The sequence below is a fragment of the Stegastes partitus genome, unplaced genomic scaffold, assembly GCF_000690725.1.
Source record: "Stegastes partitus isolate 25-593 unplaced genomic scaffold, Stegastes_partitus-1.0.2 Scaffold240, whole genome shotgun sequence".
NCBI classification, from domain to species: Eukaryota; Metazoa; Chordata; class Actinopteri; family Pomacentridae; genus Stegastes; species Stegastes partitus.
In genome coordinates, this window is record NW_007577971.1 from 418,479 (window position 1) to 434,876 (window position 16,398).

At 40.7% G+C, this 16,398-nt stretch overlaps 1 protein-coding gene across 1 annotated transcript in view; it reads right to left on the bottom strand.

Moving 5' to 3' along the window:
* gramd2ab (GRAM domain containing 2Ab) overlaps positions 1-16,398 on the bottom strand; it is a 35,622-nt gene that overhangs the window by 11,255 nt on the left and 7,969 nt on the right. Inside the window, exons 2-4 of the mRNA XM_008281646.1 lie at positions 16,196-16,253; positions 7,951-8,023; positions 3,660-3,763 (exon numbers count right to left, since the gene is read on the bottom strand). Coding sequence (XP_008279868.1) covers positions 3,660-3,763; positions 7,951-8,023; positions 16,196-16,253 — 235 coding nt within the window. The remainder of the gene's footprint in view (positions 1-3,659; positions 3,764-7,950; positions 8,024-16,195; positions 16,254-16,398) is intronic.

Sequence of the window (16,398 nt, forward strand, 5' to 3'; positions counted from 1 at the left end):
GAAACTTTACAATAACAGGTAAATAACACCCAGTAAATCAACAAATAATGAAGGAAACTGAAGTACTTTCTAAGCAGAGGGTGGCTTCTGATAATATTAAGCAAAGGCGACCAATGACAAGTTCTCATTCAAAGATAAAAGGGTATTGTATTTATTGTACTCGACAGAAATGACCTTGCAGGCAATACAAATTAAGCACAACGAATGCAATCAATTTAAGTCGGGAACAAAAGAGGGAGAGCGCAAGGGCAGTGAGCGTAGACCCAAAGGTGAGAGTGAGACTGTGTAAGTGTGCAAGTCAGCAGACAAATGGTCTGAGACCCCAAGGTGGGAAACGAAGCAAAAGGGAGAAGGCAAGTGGCAGGCGTGTACATGTAAACATGGGTGTGAGATCAGGTAGGTGTGATATTCAGTATACAACAATCTCAGAGCACAGATTGGAAACCTGGGGCCTCATTTATCACCACAGAGGAATTTTTCTGAAACTGAGATCGAGGTACTTGTNACAATCTCAGAGCACAGATTGGAAACCTGGGGCCTCATTTATCACCACAGAGGAATTTTTCTGAAACTGAGATCGAGGTACTTGTAGCGAGGTTGACGCCAAACAGAAAATGTTGTTTGGTGCGTGGAATGTTGAGATTAGCAGCGAAAGAAAAAATGCTGCATGGGACAAGATAACCACCACAGTTATTTCTGTTGGGTCAGAAGAAGATTTTTAAAAAGTGATTTGACGTTAAGCTCAGTGCCAAAAAACGCATCGCAGTCCATAAAAGAGAAATGACTGCAATGGGAGGAAGACGAATTAATACAGAACGTTCACCCAGTGGATAACCCTGATCACCTACAGATGAGATGTTTTAATAACCAAACTATGTCCAGCTAAAACATTTCCTCACTCTGTAACACTCACCAATAAGCCAGCCATCTTCAACAGCTCCTGCCTGGAGACCCACAGAGCTGTTCTGCTAAATGAATGAGTCGTGTGTTCCTCCAGGCCACTGGGCAACAACGTTTGATAGCGACAAATGTGCATCGAAAATTATTTGTACATTGATTGAATGAAACCCTTGTCTATTTACAAAATTGTATTCATTAGTGATGGTGCTTTGATTGTGATGTGGGTGCAGTTTATGGCTCCACTTATGTTTGGAAATCCAGCGATGGCGTTAAGTCCCCATTTGATTTGGGCTCATTGGTGATGACTGTAAGGGAACTGGATGTAGGCTGGGGCCAGGGGAGTTATGGCCTCCAACAATGCCAGCATGATCCTGCTCAGTGGTGGCTGGAAACGCTGCATATCTTCAACCTCACGCTGGAATGTGCCGGTGGTCAAAATCCCTGAATGCTTTCTATTTGTAGTTTCACTGTTCTACCGCTAGATTATGTGCATACGCATGGTCAGAGGTGTGCTTATATTTACACACATTCCTAAGTATAAGTACAAGTTGATAAATTCCATACTTAGCAATGTTCGTACGCACTGATGATAAAAGAGGCCCCTGATTTCAGTCTAGGTCTCATCAGGTGGAACTGAGAGCAAAAACAGCAAAAAAGAGTACACTGGCATAAATTTGGCAGAATAAGAGAGTGTACATTACGAGATGTTATAATATGATTATTATATATATATGCTTAACGTTGAGTTGATTATCTTGATTATGTTGACATAAAATAATTTATTCTAACGAATAATCTTTAACTGAATAGTACTTAGGAAGTTTTCAAAAACAGTAACTGATAGGGCTGGACCCGAATAGCCGAATAGCCGACTATTCGTTCGGAGTGCCAGTGTCAGAATACCAATTTTGATCTCTGACTATACGGCCTCCTATTCCATTATCATGGACACAACCATAGCAACCAATAAATAGCAATAATATAACATAGCAATAAATATCTTGAAAAAGAAAGGAATTCATTTTGACAGTGAGTCCTTACTGATGTATTGCTTGCGGATTTGTAAGCTGATGCAGTAGATGGGGTCCCTGCTGAATGCAGACTTCTCTGTCCGCTAAACAGCAGGGGAGGAAATGTTCGTACAGTCATGCTGAAATCTTTTGACTGATACCTCAAAGTCCGTCCAGCATATTGCTGCGGTGGTCCACTGACATGCTCAGTGTTCGTCTGTTAAGCACAATATTTGGCTAGCAGCAGAAAGTAGACTCTGTTCCATCCAAGTCAAGCTAGTATCCCTCGAAATAAAGAGAGCATTCGCTATCCCTTTGGTACCTGTCCAGTGCATTGCTCATGGTGTCACAAGCTAGTATGTTTGGTAAGATCCCTGCTAAGCACAGACTTCCCAGTTGGCAAAGCAGCAGGTAAAGACCTATAGTAATAGTGTAACCTCCTGCAGCATAGAGCTCCTTGCTCTCTGGCAGTTCCAACCAAGGTTGTAAGGTCACCACATCATTGCCAGGAAAGACAGCATAATAATTGCAGCACCTATCAATAGGCAGGGTGACAACCACACTGTGACAGAGGCTTCACTCTCTCTTCTGCTTACTCAGAGTCCCACGTGTTGAAAACTCTGAACATGGCCGCAGAAGTCATGTTAAGATAGACTCTAACAAGACACTAACAAAGGAGTAGAGACTCTGTCTTCAGAGGGTTAAGGAGATTTGATGTCACTTTGTCAGGGCAAAGGTTAAATCTTTTCAGTTCTAGAAAATCAGAATATTATCGACTCTTCTTTTCCCTCATGGGATGATAACCCACCTGTGGGGTGGGATGCCCTGGCACACACGTGGCCCTGTAGTCTGCTTTGAGCCTTCTCTCCTTTCATGCTTCTCCAGCCCCTTCCAAGGATTCAGAGTAAGTGAGGTCAATTTTGGTGGCTCCTCTTTGGCCCCACTTGTGATGGTTTCAAATGAGACACCCTGGAAGCTTCCACTTTGAAAAAGACCTGCCGTCTCGGGCTGACAAGACCCTGTTTCATCCCTTCCTGGCTGAGCCCAGATTGGCAGCCTGAACCCTGAGAGGAACATATTCTTGCCTGTGGGCTCATTGATACTTGTGGTGTGAACTGCGTAACAGGTTTGGTTGGCGTCCCCCTTGGTGTGGACTTCACCAAACAGATCCCTACTCAGCAGCCCAGGTACTCCTGCTGTTTGTACTGTCTTAGCTGGAGACAGGAAAGTCTACCATGCAAGGCAACACAGGATTAGATCCCAGTTCCTCCATGAATCTTGGACATAGTCTGTAATGTGCTTCAGCATCCCCTTCATTTAAAGTCAACAGCAAAAGGACTTATCTACTCTCTCATATAACACACTTTTTCCTTCCTGCTTGAGACACATTGCTTGAAGTCCAGGCTTGTTTTCCGTAACTTATTTACACTCAAATATAACACAATTAGTATAGCCCCAGGCAGGGAGTTTGGTCCATTTCTGCTTACTCTGCGTCTGTCCACCTGTATAGACAGCTCTGGGGTTATGTTATGTGACTACAGTTGTGTCAGGCTAGCTAGCCAATCATAGAAGACTGGGATTTTCAAGAAGGGAACTAAAACAGAGCATTTCAGACAGAGTGAGCAGAGGTGTTGTAGCAATGTACAGAGTGAGAATGTTGAACATTACAGCAAAACACATTATATTATTAACAAACATATTAAATACTGTAAACCTTTAAATATGCACAACATGTGCTCTTCAACTCACCTTGATGTCTTTACCAAACAGGTTTGCATAGAAACACAGCCAGTTCCTGGATATATAGAGTCGTCCCTGTAGCAGGATGTCTCTGAGCAATGCACAGGAGTAGACTGTAGAGGGAGAACAGGAACAGGAGAGCAGAGAGATAATGTCACAAGACAGATAGACAGACAGACAGAAATGCATCTGAGATGGCATTGTGTAATATTTAATGCATATGATGTACTTTAAATGATGATCATACAGTAAATATGTCTAGTATTCATACTGTATGTGTATACTTTCACAGTCACAAAAAAATTAGCACCAATTTTTTTTTTTAATGTTTTGACAAGTTAACATATAATCTTTTTTTTTTGACACAGTAGCTATTTAAACAATACTACAAGCAAATTTAGTTTTTCAATTAATTTCTTCAATTTAAACATCAGTAAATATTAAATATAATAAAAGGCTCAGACGTTAGAGCGAGTTGTCGACTGATTGCAAGGTTGAGTGCCAGATTAGTATAAACTTAGAGACCAGATTGCTATAGATTTCACTTCTATCATCTGTCCCTGGTGTTCAGTCAGTATAAATCTGGACTTGATTGGAAATGATGAAGAAATGTTGTGTAGACACTGATAAAGTTCTTGTGACCTTGTCTATTGCAGTTGCAGATTGCCATGCATTTGTAGCCAGTTTCTCACCCAAACTGATCTGAACTAGTTTGTGTAATCAACTATGTAACTGCCCAAGTAGTTACAGCCCAGCGCTCCTTTATAATCAGGTGTGTGACGGTGGCGCTTCCTCTCTTCCACTCCTTGTTTGTTCCCGTGGTGGCTGTGGCTTGGCGTGGCAGCATTTTGTTTGGCATGGCAGTCTCTTCTGTTTGGTGCTACAGCCTGGTGTTTGATCACCGTCGAGACGCACTATTCTCTCCACCAATGTAAGTGCTCAACCATCTCCTCCTTGTTGTCTGTGCCGTAGTGCTCACACCCATCACACAATCTCTGATTGCTGGGGCCGGGGAAGTGGAGTGATTGGTGGAACCTCGCTGTGCATGGTTACCTGCCTGCTCTGGTACGTAAGTCTGCACAATGTCTGTCTTTTCGTCTGTCGCTTCGCTCCCAGCTGATTAATGCTGAGGGTAATTTTCAGGTGTGTGTCTGAGCTGCACATCCTCTAGTTGCCTAGGGTTTGCTGTACCTGGTATGTTTAATTTAGTTTTGTTGTCTGGCCCGCTGCTACCATCGCTCCCTGAGCTGTGCTGCTGTTTTGGTTCTTAGATTGTTCTTTTTCTTCTACATTGCTTTTGGTTCTTTTTGTTTTCTCTATGTTTTGTTTTCGTGTCCTTGGTTTTGTGTTTGTTTTTGCTCGGAGCAGACTGCGCCTCGGTCTGGTTCAGGGGATTGCTGTCTGCGCCTGCTCTGTTCAGACACCAGATTGCATCACAGGCTGTTCTGAGGGTTTGTGTGATTGCCCGCGGCTAGTGAATTGAGCCCAATGTTTTAGGTTAATTTCTTTACTTTGACTTTGTTTTTCAGGAATTGATTTAGTCATTTCTTGTGTTTTGTTTTATTTGTGGTGCTCATCTCTACCTTCCATATAAGCTGACCTCAGACCACGACATGATTCCGGACCGCAAACTACTATCCAGTTAGTGAACCTTGTCGTACCCTGCATCAGGTGGATCCACCCTGCTGCCTCTGAGAAACCTGGTCAGTTCTTCATCATCCTCTCCGTTGTGCTTCTGGCTTCCATCCAAGGTCTCCCAGATCATCCTCACCTGGTCACTGCAGCTGTCCACCTCCATTCTGTCACCTTCACCTGTCACATCACTCCACCTGTCCGTAAGCCTCAATCTCCTGTTGGGTCTTCAGCTAAGCTAACTTCCCTGGTAGTATTATTAATATTGTATTTTTGATTAGTCCTGATTTTGTCCGTGCTTTCCTGGCTTGGTTGTGCCAAGTTCGGGTTGTGTAATCAGTTTCCTGGTTAATATATTGTTCTTGTTCAACTTTTCTTTTTTTTTTTGAAATTCAATTTTATTTGTATAGCACATTTTACAACATATGTCAACACATACCACTTAACATAGTAAGGTATAGGCCTTACAAATTTAAACAGAGAACCCAACAAGCCAAACTCCCTCCGAGCAAGTGGTTGGCAACGGTGGGAAGGAACCAAGAAATTTTTACACCAACAAACCCATTTCAGTGCACAAATATTTTTACACCCTTTGATGATTCTATGATGATTGGACATTACACAACAAATTACACTGTGTCAAAAATGCAGCACTTTTAGAACAAACTTCTCAACAGCAGAAAGGCCTTCCTTAAGATGAAAGGTTTATGTTTTAAATGTTGTTCTTCAAGGTCCCACCTTGCCAAAGAGTTCAAGTTCTTCGTGAAGTGCTCAGAATATAATAGCACCAATCTCAATGTGGCCATGAATCGTGGCCCATCACCTCAACCTGTCAAGGTTCTTTCCCTGACAGTGGGGCGGGAGAACATCCCTCTGAACAGACTGTTAGAACAAGATGGACAAGTTTGTGGTCCAGGCCAATGAAGCCACTCGTGCTCAAAGATCTACCTCACAAGAATATACCCCAAAGGTTCCAGGGACATGGCCATCAAAGCCTGTGTAACTCAATTCATATCATCTCATTAGCCATTAGTTCTACCAGCTATTTTTCCAAAAAATTCAGTGGTTCTCAGGTGAACTACAGCACCATTGGAAAAACAGGTATTAGCCTTACTCTTAGCGCTACAGTATTTCGAAGTTTACATCGGCTCCAGTCCTCTACCAATCACCGTGTTCACAGACCATAATCCCCTCGTGTTCCTGCGTCAGATGCAAAATTCCAATCAGAGACTGATGAGGTGGGCACTGCTAATTCAAGATTTCAATTTGGAAATAAGACACAAAAAAGGTACCGAGAATGTTTTTGCCGATGCTCTATCGCGTGGGTTGTTTTAATGACGAACTTAAAGAAGTTTGTTCTTAGGAAGGGGGGTGTTACGGCCCCAGCTGTAAGAGTTCTGGTTGTTGTTTTTGTGAGAGAGTGAGACCTCCTCTTGTTTTCACGTTTTTTTTTTTTTTCCATTCATGAGCAGTCCAGGATCATCGTCATTGGAACACCCGGAGGCTCAGGATTGGTTGAACCACCAGAAGAGGCGGAATTTAACAACCCTGTTCCGGCCAGCGTGTGGGAGGGAGTCACCTTTATGCGCCTGCAGTGCTTCGTGCCCCTGAAGCATCTTCGGTCTTGTGTCAGATTTAGTGCTCACTATTTAGACTTTTGTTAACAGTGTGTGTTGGTGCTAAGAATGACCAGCTTTCGTAGTTAGTGTTGTGATTAGTTATACTAGAATTCGGGTTTCAGAGAATTTAGTTGTCTCGTATTTAAGATTAAGATAGTAAATATTTGTATGTTAGTCAGAAGCAGTAGGGGTGGACTGCCAGTTTTGTTTGAATTCGTTTTCTCCTGTTTTTTGCTGACTCTAGGGAGGGAGGTTGGCAAATGTATTTTGGTTTATTTCTGTTCTTCCAGGGTTGAGTTCAGTTGTTGGGTTAATTAGATAGTTTGTTTTGTTTGTTGTTTTGGCCTTAGTCCACCCTGAAGCCAGGCTTCTATTGTTCCGTCTTTTTTTTTCTATTTTGTAAATGTTTGTTTTTTTTGTGTAAAATTGTAAATATATAAATTTTGGTGGCAATAAATTGCCTACTTTCACATTGTTTTTCTCTCCACGTGTCCTTTTATGTTACGTCTCTGCACCCCTAGACATAACACAGTATGACAACGAACACATAACTATGTGTGTTTTCAGGCGTGTCAACAAAAGCCATTTTTCTGAAAGTCTTCGAGCGCACTTTAGATCCTGAAGTAATGACCCCACACACTTTAATAGCAAACAGAACACCATACACTAGAAGGCAAAGGTTTAAAGAAGAAAGATTTTGCCTGGCACTCCCCATTTGGAATCTGTGAGTCTAGTTTAATGGATTTGAAGGTGTAGGCGTGGGCATACTTACCTTTTTCATGCAACTTATCTTTTTTTTAATTATTAATTTAGAATGAAAATCACTACGAAATGTCAATTTTGTGTGCCATTTGTTGTAGTGTGTCATCTTTATTAATAGGAACTGTTTTAAAATGGGTGAGTATTTGCACGTCCAAATATGTCAACAAAAAAAAAAAAAGCCAATGGTTTACATGGAATGTGTGTTCTTTATTTACATGACTGTATATGAGCTGCATCAGGTCAAACAGGGATATAGACAGTTCTGTCCTGTCCCAATTAGATTGTACCTTTCATCAGGATCTCTTCTTTAGGAACTGTCTGGAACAGTTTGTGGTACTGAGAGTTGTATTTGCTGACAGTCTGTGGAGGCAGACAAAACAGAATTAGCTGCTTTTGTTTCTGCAAATATATTGAAGATGTGGGCTCCGAAAGTTAAGACACTTCTTGCGTTTAGTGATGTTCTAACACAAAATAGTTTAACATGAAAGATATATCAATTTACAACTTGGAGTGAAAAGTTAAATCTATGAAAAATCCCCACAAATTTCCCAACATATGAATGATTGGTCTACCCCCTTGTGTTTAATTTTCCTTTTGCTCACACAGCTGGCAGAGGGTTAACAAGTTAGCTGAGCAGTCATAGGTCAGCAGCGTGCACAGCAGGGAGCCCTGGACAAGTCCCCAGGGGGAATTAGATACTGAGGATGATAGGAAAGGTTGAAATGTTGCTAATTCTAGCAGACTGGGAGTTATTTATTTAAAAAATAAAAATAAAAAATAAACAATCCAGTATATAGTTGCACAAAGTTGAGCTCTGTCCAAGTATTATCAGTTTGTCTGTCAGGGTTTGTGAATTATGGTGTTCAAGGGAGACCTGAAGTTGCAGGACAGGAGTCTAACAGGAAATCTTGCTCTCCAAGTAATGTGTGCACCATGGCCTGCTCTTCAAAGCACTCCATGATTCTGTCCTTCTTCTCAGATGACGTTCTATCTGTCTGACCCCTTCACACGGCATACTTTCATCTGTTCCATGAAGTGAATTTACTCTTTGCTTGTCCGTTATTTATATTGCTGCCTTGTTGCAATACTGCATTCTTATTTCTCCTCTCAGTTACATCTTCCTGGCCATGATGACATTACTTTCATTTAGTTTGGTCAGGGGTGGTGTTCTATCTCCTTTTTTCATTTAAGAAAAAAAATCTATGAAGATGCTTGAAGAAGTCCAATGACTAAAAACTTACTCTGACTACTTCAAAAAATATTTGCCTCCAAGAGTTAGATATTTAGATACCACTGTCACTCTTTGTGTGAAGCAGGTTTTTGACTCCAAACAGTGGCAAAGAAAACAGCAGACACTCTAGGTTTTTTTAATGCTAAAAGCTAGGAAATACAATAGCCTGGTACATAACGCCTCATGAAATGACAAATTATAGTATATACATTTAGCCAAGTTTAGCCAAGGTGTTGGTACCTTGTTTCAAATATTTTACTAAGGTAAACCAACTATCAGATGACTGTAGCTTCATATATAGTTTTACATGAGAGTAGTATCAAATACATGTTTGCCATCATTGTTTATTTAAACCGGGGTCGGCAACCTTAAACACTCAAAGAGCCATTTGGACCCATTTCCCACGGAAAAGAAAGCACCAGGAGCCACAAAACCCTTTTGACATCTAAAATGAAGATAACACTGCACATATGGTTTTAACCTTTATGCTATGTATAAAAAACTATAGTGTGTTGCATTAATGAAATCAATGAACTGCTACAGAGAAAAAAACATTTTATTTCCGCATGCAACAAAAACATTTTGAACTAAAAAAAAAGACACTGGGTTGAAGGTTATTTTGAAATAAAATATTATCTATCCACTATCTACTATGTTTATTTGAATCCTCTTTGTATATATAAAATTTGAAGGCGATCTTAAATTATCTACCTGCAGCAAAGTAAAAAATGCCGTCTGTTTGTCCTGCAGCTGGGACTGCTGCTCCAGACTCCTGACCGCCTGTGAACGCTTTGGGATGGGAGGAGCTCACGGCAGCACCGCTGCTCGCTAAGGACAGGAACTGCAGAACGATACGTGTTTTCACATCAGTCTCCAAAACACCAGAAAGAGTCTCTAGATTTGTCGCTAGTTGCTTTTGACCAAAAAAAAAAAAAAAAAATCGCCAGGAGGATTTGGAAAGTCGCCAGATTTAGCGAGAAAACCGCCAAGTTGGCAACACTGCTCATGCCAGTGGGTGTCGTACATCGGCGGTTGTGACGCATATTTTGAGCGACAAAAAATGTAAACGCCTTTTATTTTAATGTTACAAGTTCACAAAAATCTTCAAAGTTAGAATAACATTTTAAAAGCTAACAAACTAAAATAAAATACATTTACATTAAAATAATCATCATTTATTTTCCAGAGCCACAAGGAGCCGCAGCAGAGGTATGAAAGAGCCACATGGAGCCGCGGATTGCCGACTCCTGGTTTAAACCATAGACTGTATAAGAAAGATGGACGTAGCCACCATGATGTCACCGTTCGTTTCTGCACTGAGAAAATGAAGCCAGGGTTTTGCTACCTTCTGGTTGGCATCTTGGATTTCTGAAGCCAGCACCTAGCGGACGTAGTGATACTGCAGGTTTCTGACACTTCCGGGTTTGCATCATTTTTCAAGGCCAGTTGCTACGTCCATCTTTCTTATACAGTCTATGGTTTTAACCAGAGTTGCCAAACTTTTAAATATGAGTTGGAGTTAGATTTGGGATGCCTACAACACAAAAACGCTTAAAAATGAATGATTAATAAAAACTCAAATGTGATTTCTGTGCTGTTGACAAAATCTTTTTTTCATTGTTACATTTTTTTATTTGTTGTGTGTGTGTGTGTGTGTGTGTTTTGCTAAGAGCTTTAGTAAAAAAAAACAACAACAACAAAACAAAACAAAAACAAACAAACAAACAAAAAAACAGCTGGACTTCTCTTTTTGGTTCTTGAAGACACTTCACATCTCATTCAAGAGGCATCTTTGGTTCGAGCTGACTGAGGTGGAGATGCACAAAAATGCATCTTGAATAAATAGAACACTGTGAAAAAGTTTGATATTTTTCATTAGGTGTTTAAAAAAAGTGAAAATGTTACATATTCTAATTGTTTTATTTTGATGATTAGGGTTTGTAGCTAATGAAAATTAGAAATCCAGTATCTCAAATTATTAAGATATTAGATTTTGAGTTGCTGCACTGTGACTTGGTGGTTCGGTAGAAGATCACTGTTTCACATCCCGGCCTGGGCCTTGGATCTTTCTGTGTGGAGTCTCCATGTTCTCCCTGTGCAGCATGGGTTCTCTCCGGGTTCTCCGGCTTCCTCCCACAGTCCAGAAACATGTTGAGGTTAATTGGTGATTCTACATTGTCCGTAGGTGTGAATGTGAGTGTCCTTGTTTGTGTCTCTGTGTGGCCCTGTGATAGACTGGTTACCTGTCCAGGTGAACCTGCCTTCACCCTGAGTCAGCTGGGATAGACTCCAGCCCCCTGCAACTATACCGAGGATTAAGTGGTATATAGAAAATGCATGGATGGATGGATGGATCAATGTATGATTTTGAGTTTAAGTAAAACATTATAAATACTGTGTATCTCTTGGTTTAGTTCAGTACATGCAACTACCGTCAAGGGGAACTCTCCTGACTTGAAAACTGTTCAGAAGACGATCATCGACACCCTGTACAAAAAAGGTGTGCTACTGTCTGTGTTTTACTATTGTTGTTTTTATTTATTTTATTGTTATCATTATTGTTATTTTCTATGTTTGTATCCATGTGTGTTTCTCTTTTATGTGTGTGGGACACCGGATGGAAATTAGCCTTGTGCTAAATCTGGCGTATTTACAACAACCTGAGATTGTACGTACACTAATTCGCACTGTCTCGTCTAAATAAACAAATTAAAAAAAAAAAAAAGAAAGTCACTGCTGAAGAGGCTGGCTGTTGGCAAAGTGTTGTATCAAAGCATATTAATATGTAGTTGAGTGGAAGGAAAAGTGTGGTAGGAAAAGCTACAAAAACAACATGGATGACTAAAGCTTAAGAGAATTGTCAGGAATTGAGATTCTGTGTGTGTGTGTGTGTGTGTGTGTGTGTGTGTGTGTGTGTGTGTGTGTGTGTGTGTGTGTGTGTGTGTAAGCACCAATGTTAAAGTCTACAGAAAACCTGCACACACAGACTAATATCTGCTGTTTAATTCCTACCCACCCACTGGCACATAAGCTGGGGGTCGTCAGAACCTTAAAACACAAACAGGCTGAGAATGTCCCTACTAACGCAGACGGAAAAGAGAAAGTAGATACACATACACATACAGAAAGTACTGAAATGTTGTGACTATTGCAACTTCATCATGTCATCAAAGAGATCTGGAAAACAAAGCATGACAGCAACCAGAGAAGAAAAGAGATACAGATGGGACATCATCATTCCTGGTGTGTCTGACAAACTCAGAATGATTTTCTCCCAACACAACAAACCGATGCACTTGAGACCCAGCAACAGGCAAAAAATAGCTGTCCCCAAAGATAAAACACACACACACAAAAATTGAGCAACATTGTATATGCATTCCAATGCAGAAGGAGTGCACAGACTTGTACAAAGAAGAAACTAAACAACAGCTTTACAAGTGAATGGCTCAACACAGGAGAGCAGTTCATCAGGACAAGAATCAGCAGTTCACCTCAATCTGAGAATGAGGGACATTCCTTTAAGGGACAGCAATGTACACATTTTGAACAGAAAAGACACATGGTTTGAGAGAGGGATAGACAAAGCCACCTCTGTCAAACTGGAACAGTCGTCTCTAAACAGAGGATGGGGTCTATGACACCACTTATCAAGCACCTATAATGCAGTGTTAAGATCTCTCCCCAGAAAGTTTTACGCTCATTAATATCCCAAGTCTTTCCTGACATGGCAGATTCACATTCTTGTTTGTGTAAAGGGGTGGCTCCACAGGTGAGTCCTGGGTTGTTGCTGGGTCATTAGCTATGTGAACTGGAGTGACTATATACAGTACATCTGAAACTCCCCATCAGTCATCAAGAACTGAAAAAGCTTCTTGGATGAGAGGTGAAACGTCTATAAGAACCTACAAGAGAAGTCCACTTACTTTTTGCTGAAACTCCAACCATTAATCTAGACAGACACTATGTATATTATATAAAGTAACTTACGGTGCAATACATGGTGTTTTGTTGTCATTATAATTTGTAGCAAATTTTGGAGAGGTCACATTCCATACACTGTAAATGGGAATGCATTTATTTGCTAATGCTACAACTGCAGATACTGTGAGTCTCCTAATCTTAATGTACTTTGTAACTAGGAGAGATATGACCTTTTTTTTTTTCAAGCTTTAAGGTCATGTTTTTGTGTCAGTCAACTACTGTTAGTGATAGGATTAGATAATATACTACGTTACAGTATAAACATAGTGAACAGCATGTGCAGAGTTCGGTAAGATGACAGCCGAGAGAAAGAAGCTGTTCCTCAGGTTGCTTGAAGTACATTTCTGTAGTGCTTAGCTGCAGAATTGCGTCACCACTACATTCATTTTTGAACCCGAGACCACACCATTAAAATGCACACTTGATGACTCCACAGTCAAACACTCATTTCTACTCTCATACCACTATCCAGTACACCTGATCGGCAGAGACCTCATGTACTGACTCAATACCCGGCCTGGAAGACTCCATGCTACCGCTCACATCTCGGACAGTGAAATACAGCCCAGAGTCATTGCAGTATGCCTATAAATGGTATCTGCTCCCGTCTGGTGGTGACTCTGTGTTACAACACATCACCTCTTTTGCACAAACACATTGTACTGAAGCTACAGCCCCCATATCTACTGATTCTTTACCATGCACTAAAAATCTAAATGAATGTAACAGAAAGTCGGCATATACCGGAGCCCGCTATAGCAGTCTGCAGTGTTGAACGGGAGTCGTAGTGCCAGCCTGGTATTGTGGGCTATAGTGTTTAAAGGGTTAAACACCAAATAGTTGCCAAAGCAACTGGAGCTTCAAGATACCTTGTCCAGTATTTTAAAAAGAGTGAACTTGCATCCACCAAACAAAAACAACAAATGGGGACACCTGAGCATAAGCTTATCCAAGACGTACGCACAAGGTGGAACAGTACATGTCACATAATCAGTCGTCTGCTGGAGCAACAGTGGCATGTAACTGCAAGGCTGTCAGACCTAACTGTGACAAAAACATGCAAACAATGTTTGGACTTAAAACCAGACCAGTGGAGCCTTATTGAAGAGCTCCCCATAGCCCTGAAACCTTTTGACTGTGCCACTGAGTACATGAATAGTGAAAAATACGCCGCACTTTCCTCTGTGCCAGTAAATGAGTTTGTCAAGTCGATGCAAAGAATGGATTTTGAAACAGCCGGTGCACAAGCATTCCAGCACACAGCTGTAGAACAGCTTGAGCAGCAATGAAAGAATGAAACCACTTTCTCTGACACATCACATAACACTGTAATCACTAGTTCTTCCCTGGATTCACCATTTAGAAAACTAAAGTTTCTGTCTTCTGAGGACAGTTTTAAAGTAAAAGTACAAATGAAGGCAGTGGAAATAGAACAGCTGCAGTCCTCCAGTGTCCAACACAACACATCACCCAATAGTACTTCTGTTCATGATAAAGCTCCCGTGTCCTTACTTGATTGTCTACTCGATTCAGACACCAGCAGTGAGGAAGAAGCCAAGGATGGAGAAGCAGAGGAACTCACTGGGAAAGTAAGAAAGGAGGTCCGTACATACTTGGGCGAGAAGCCCATTACCAAGGAAGAAAATCCTTCACAGTGGTGGAAGGCTAATGAGTTGAAATATCCCTCTCTGTCAAGGTTAGCAAAGTCCTACCTATGTATTCCAAGCACTTCCACTCCAGCTTAGCAGCTGTTTACTGCGGCAGGAAACGTAGCCTCTACAAAAAGAGCAAGCCTAAGCCCTGAACATGTGGACATGGGGACATTTCTGCATTGCAATGCGGTCATTTCTTAAACAAGTGTTTCTGCCTCATTTTCTATAGCACAGCCAGTCTGTAATCACTCTTTGAGACAAGGTTGAGACAGCAGTTTACATTTGTGTCCAATTACTGCCCTCTGCTGAACATACTGTAAACTAGATTAAAATGCCAGTGTCATTCCATGGGCACTGCATTTAAATGTTTGTTTACAATTATACAGCATTATTTATGACAAAGGCTGAAATAATTTTGTTAATGTTGCTGTACAATTATTTGCTGGATGGTATTCTAGAACATTTTTTTGTGTTTGATGCTTTGAATTGAAAAAGCTTTACACTGACAAGGCAGATATAAAGCTCAATGTGTTCCTTCTGATTTCTCAAATCAAGTTTATTGTCATTTTGCTGTATTTGATTTGATTTGAGCTGTTTTACAGAAATAAGTTAAATAAAATGCTGTAAAATACACACTTCTCTTGTGTTTTTTGTTTTCTTCATGAAGATATGTTCTTAATAACTTACCTGGGTAAATAAAGGCTAAACAAAAATGTTTCTTAAAAAAATGATTAATTGTAAAAATAATTGACAAAATAATCGATTATTAAAATAATCATGAGTTGCAGTCCTACTTTATTGACAGGTGGACAGTTGGGGACGTTCTGTGTTCAGTGTTCGGGGATAAAGAACTGTTGCTGAATCTCTGATTACAGCAACACACTGTTCAGTGCACTGTAGAATGTTTTTGCTGATTTTCAGGGACGTTTTCTTTTAGTTTTGTCGATAAGTGATGGTTTCTTTGTGATTTATGTCTCCCTGCAATGGTTTATGAAAGGGACTTTTACAACCCAAATGTCGCCCTCTCCTTTTAGTGAATTCACTGCCAGGTTGAACAGCAAATTCATGAATGTGCACACTAAATAAAGCTGTACAGAAATTGGAACCCTGACATACACAGCTCCTCTGGGTGAAAAATTCAGTTTGGTTGTCTCTCATTTTAACAGCACACATACTTTACAGATACACTGTTATGATCAGATCATGCATTCAGCCCTCTATATCACTATATAGAAGTCTGCAATAGAGCCCTTTAGATACACCGAGTACCCCTGATGTCATTTTTCTTGATGACACCACATTTATTATCTCAACTGAGGCTTTGATTTGAGGTTTAAGTTACCTGAAGCATAGAGACGCAATCAAAGCTGACATTTTATCTCAAAATTCAGACTTACACTAAGCTGCTGGTTGTTGTTGTTAAACTGTACCTTTCTGTCCACTCCAGTGGATCTTTCATGAAAACATGCACATACCCCTCAACATGTTCCCTTGAAGATGAGACAGATGGCGGAAATGTGTGTGACTTAAAAAAAAATATTTTGAAGGACTCCTGCTGGTCTGCTGTTATCTCTGGACTTATGAAAACGCCTACAGAGCTTACTGTGTGTATGTGTTTATGTAGGTTGGTTCACATTGTTTTGTGATGTTCTGTGAGGGACTTACTGATCCTCTGTAACACTTCTTCACATCTTCATAGGACAAGTCATCAATCAGCTGCAGCCTGCAGGACACATGACATCAAATTAGATTCCCTCAGAACAGAGAACAACTACTGTTTGTTTTGAGAACTCAGTCACTGCTGCAATAGAGGCACGATTAAGATCAGCAGAGAGCAGGGATGGACCGATATGGTTTTACAGGTTGTT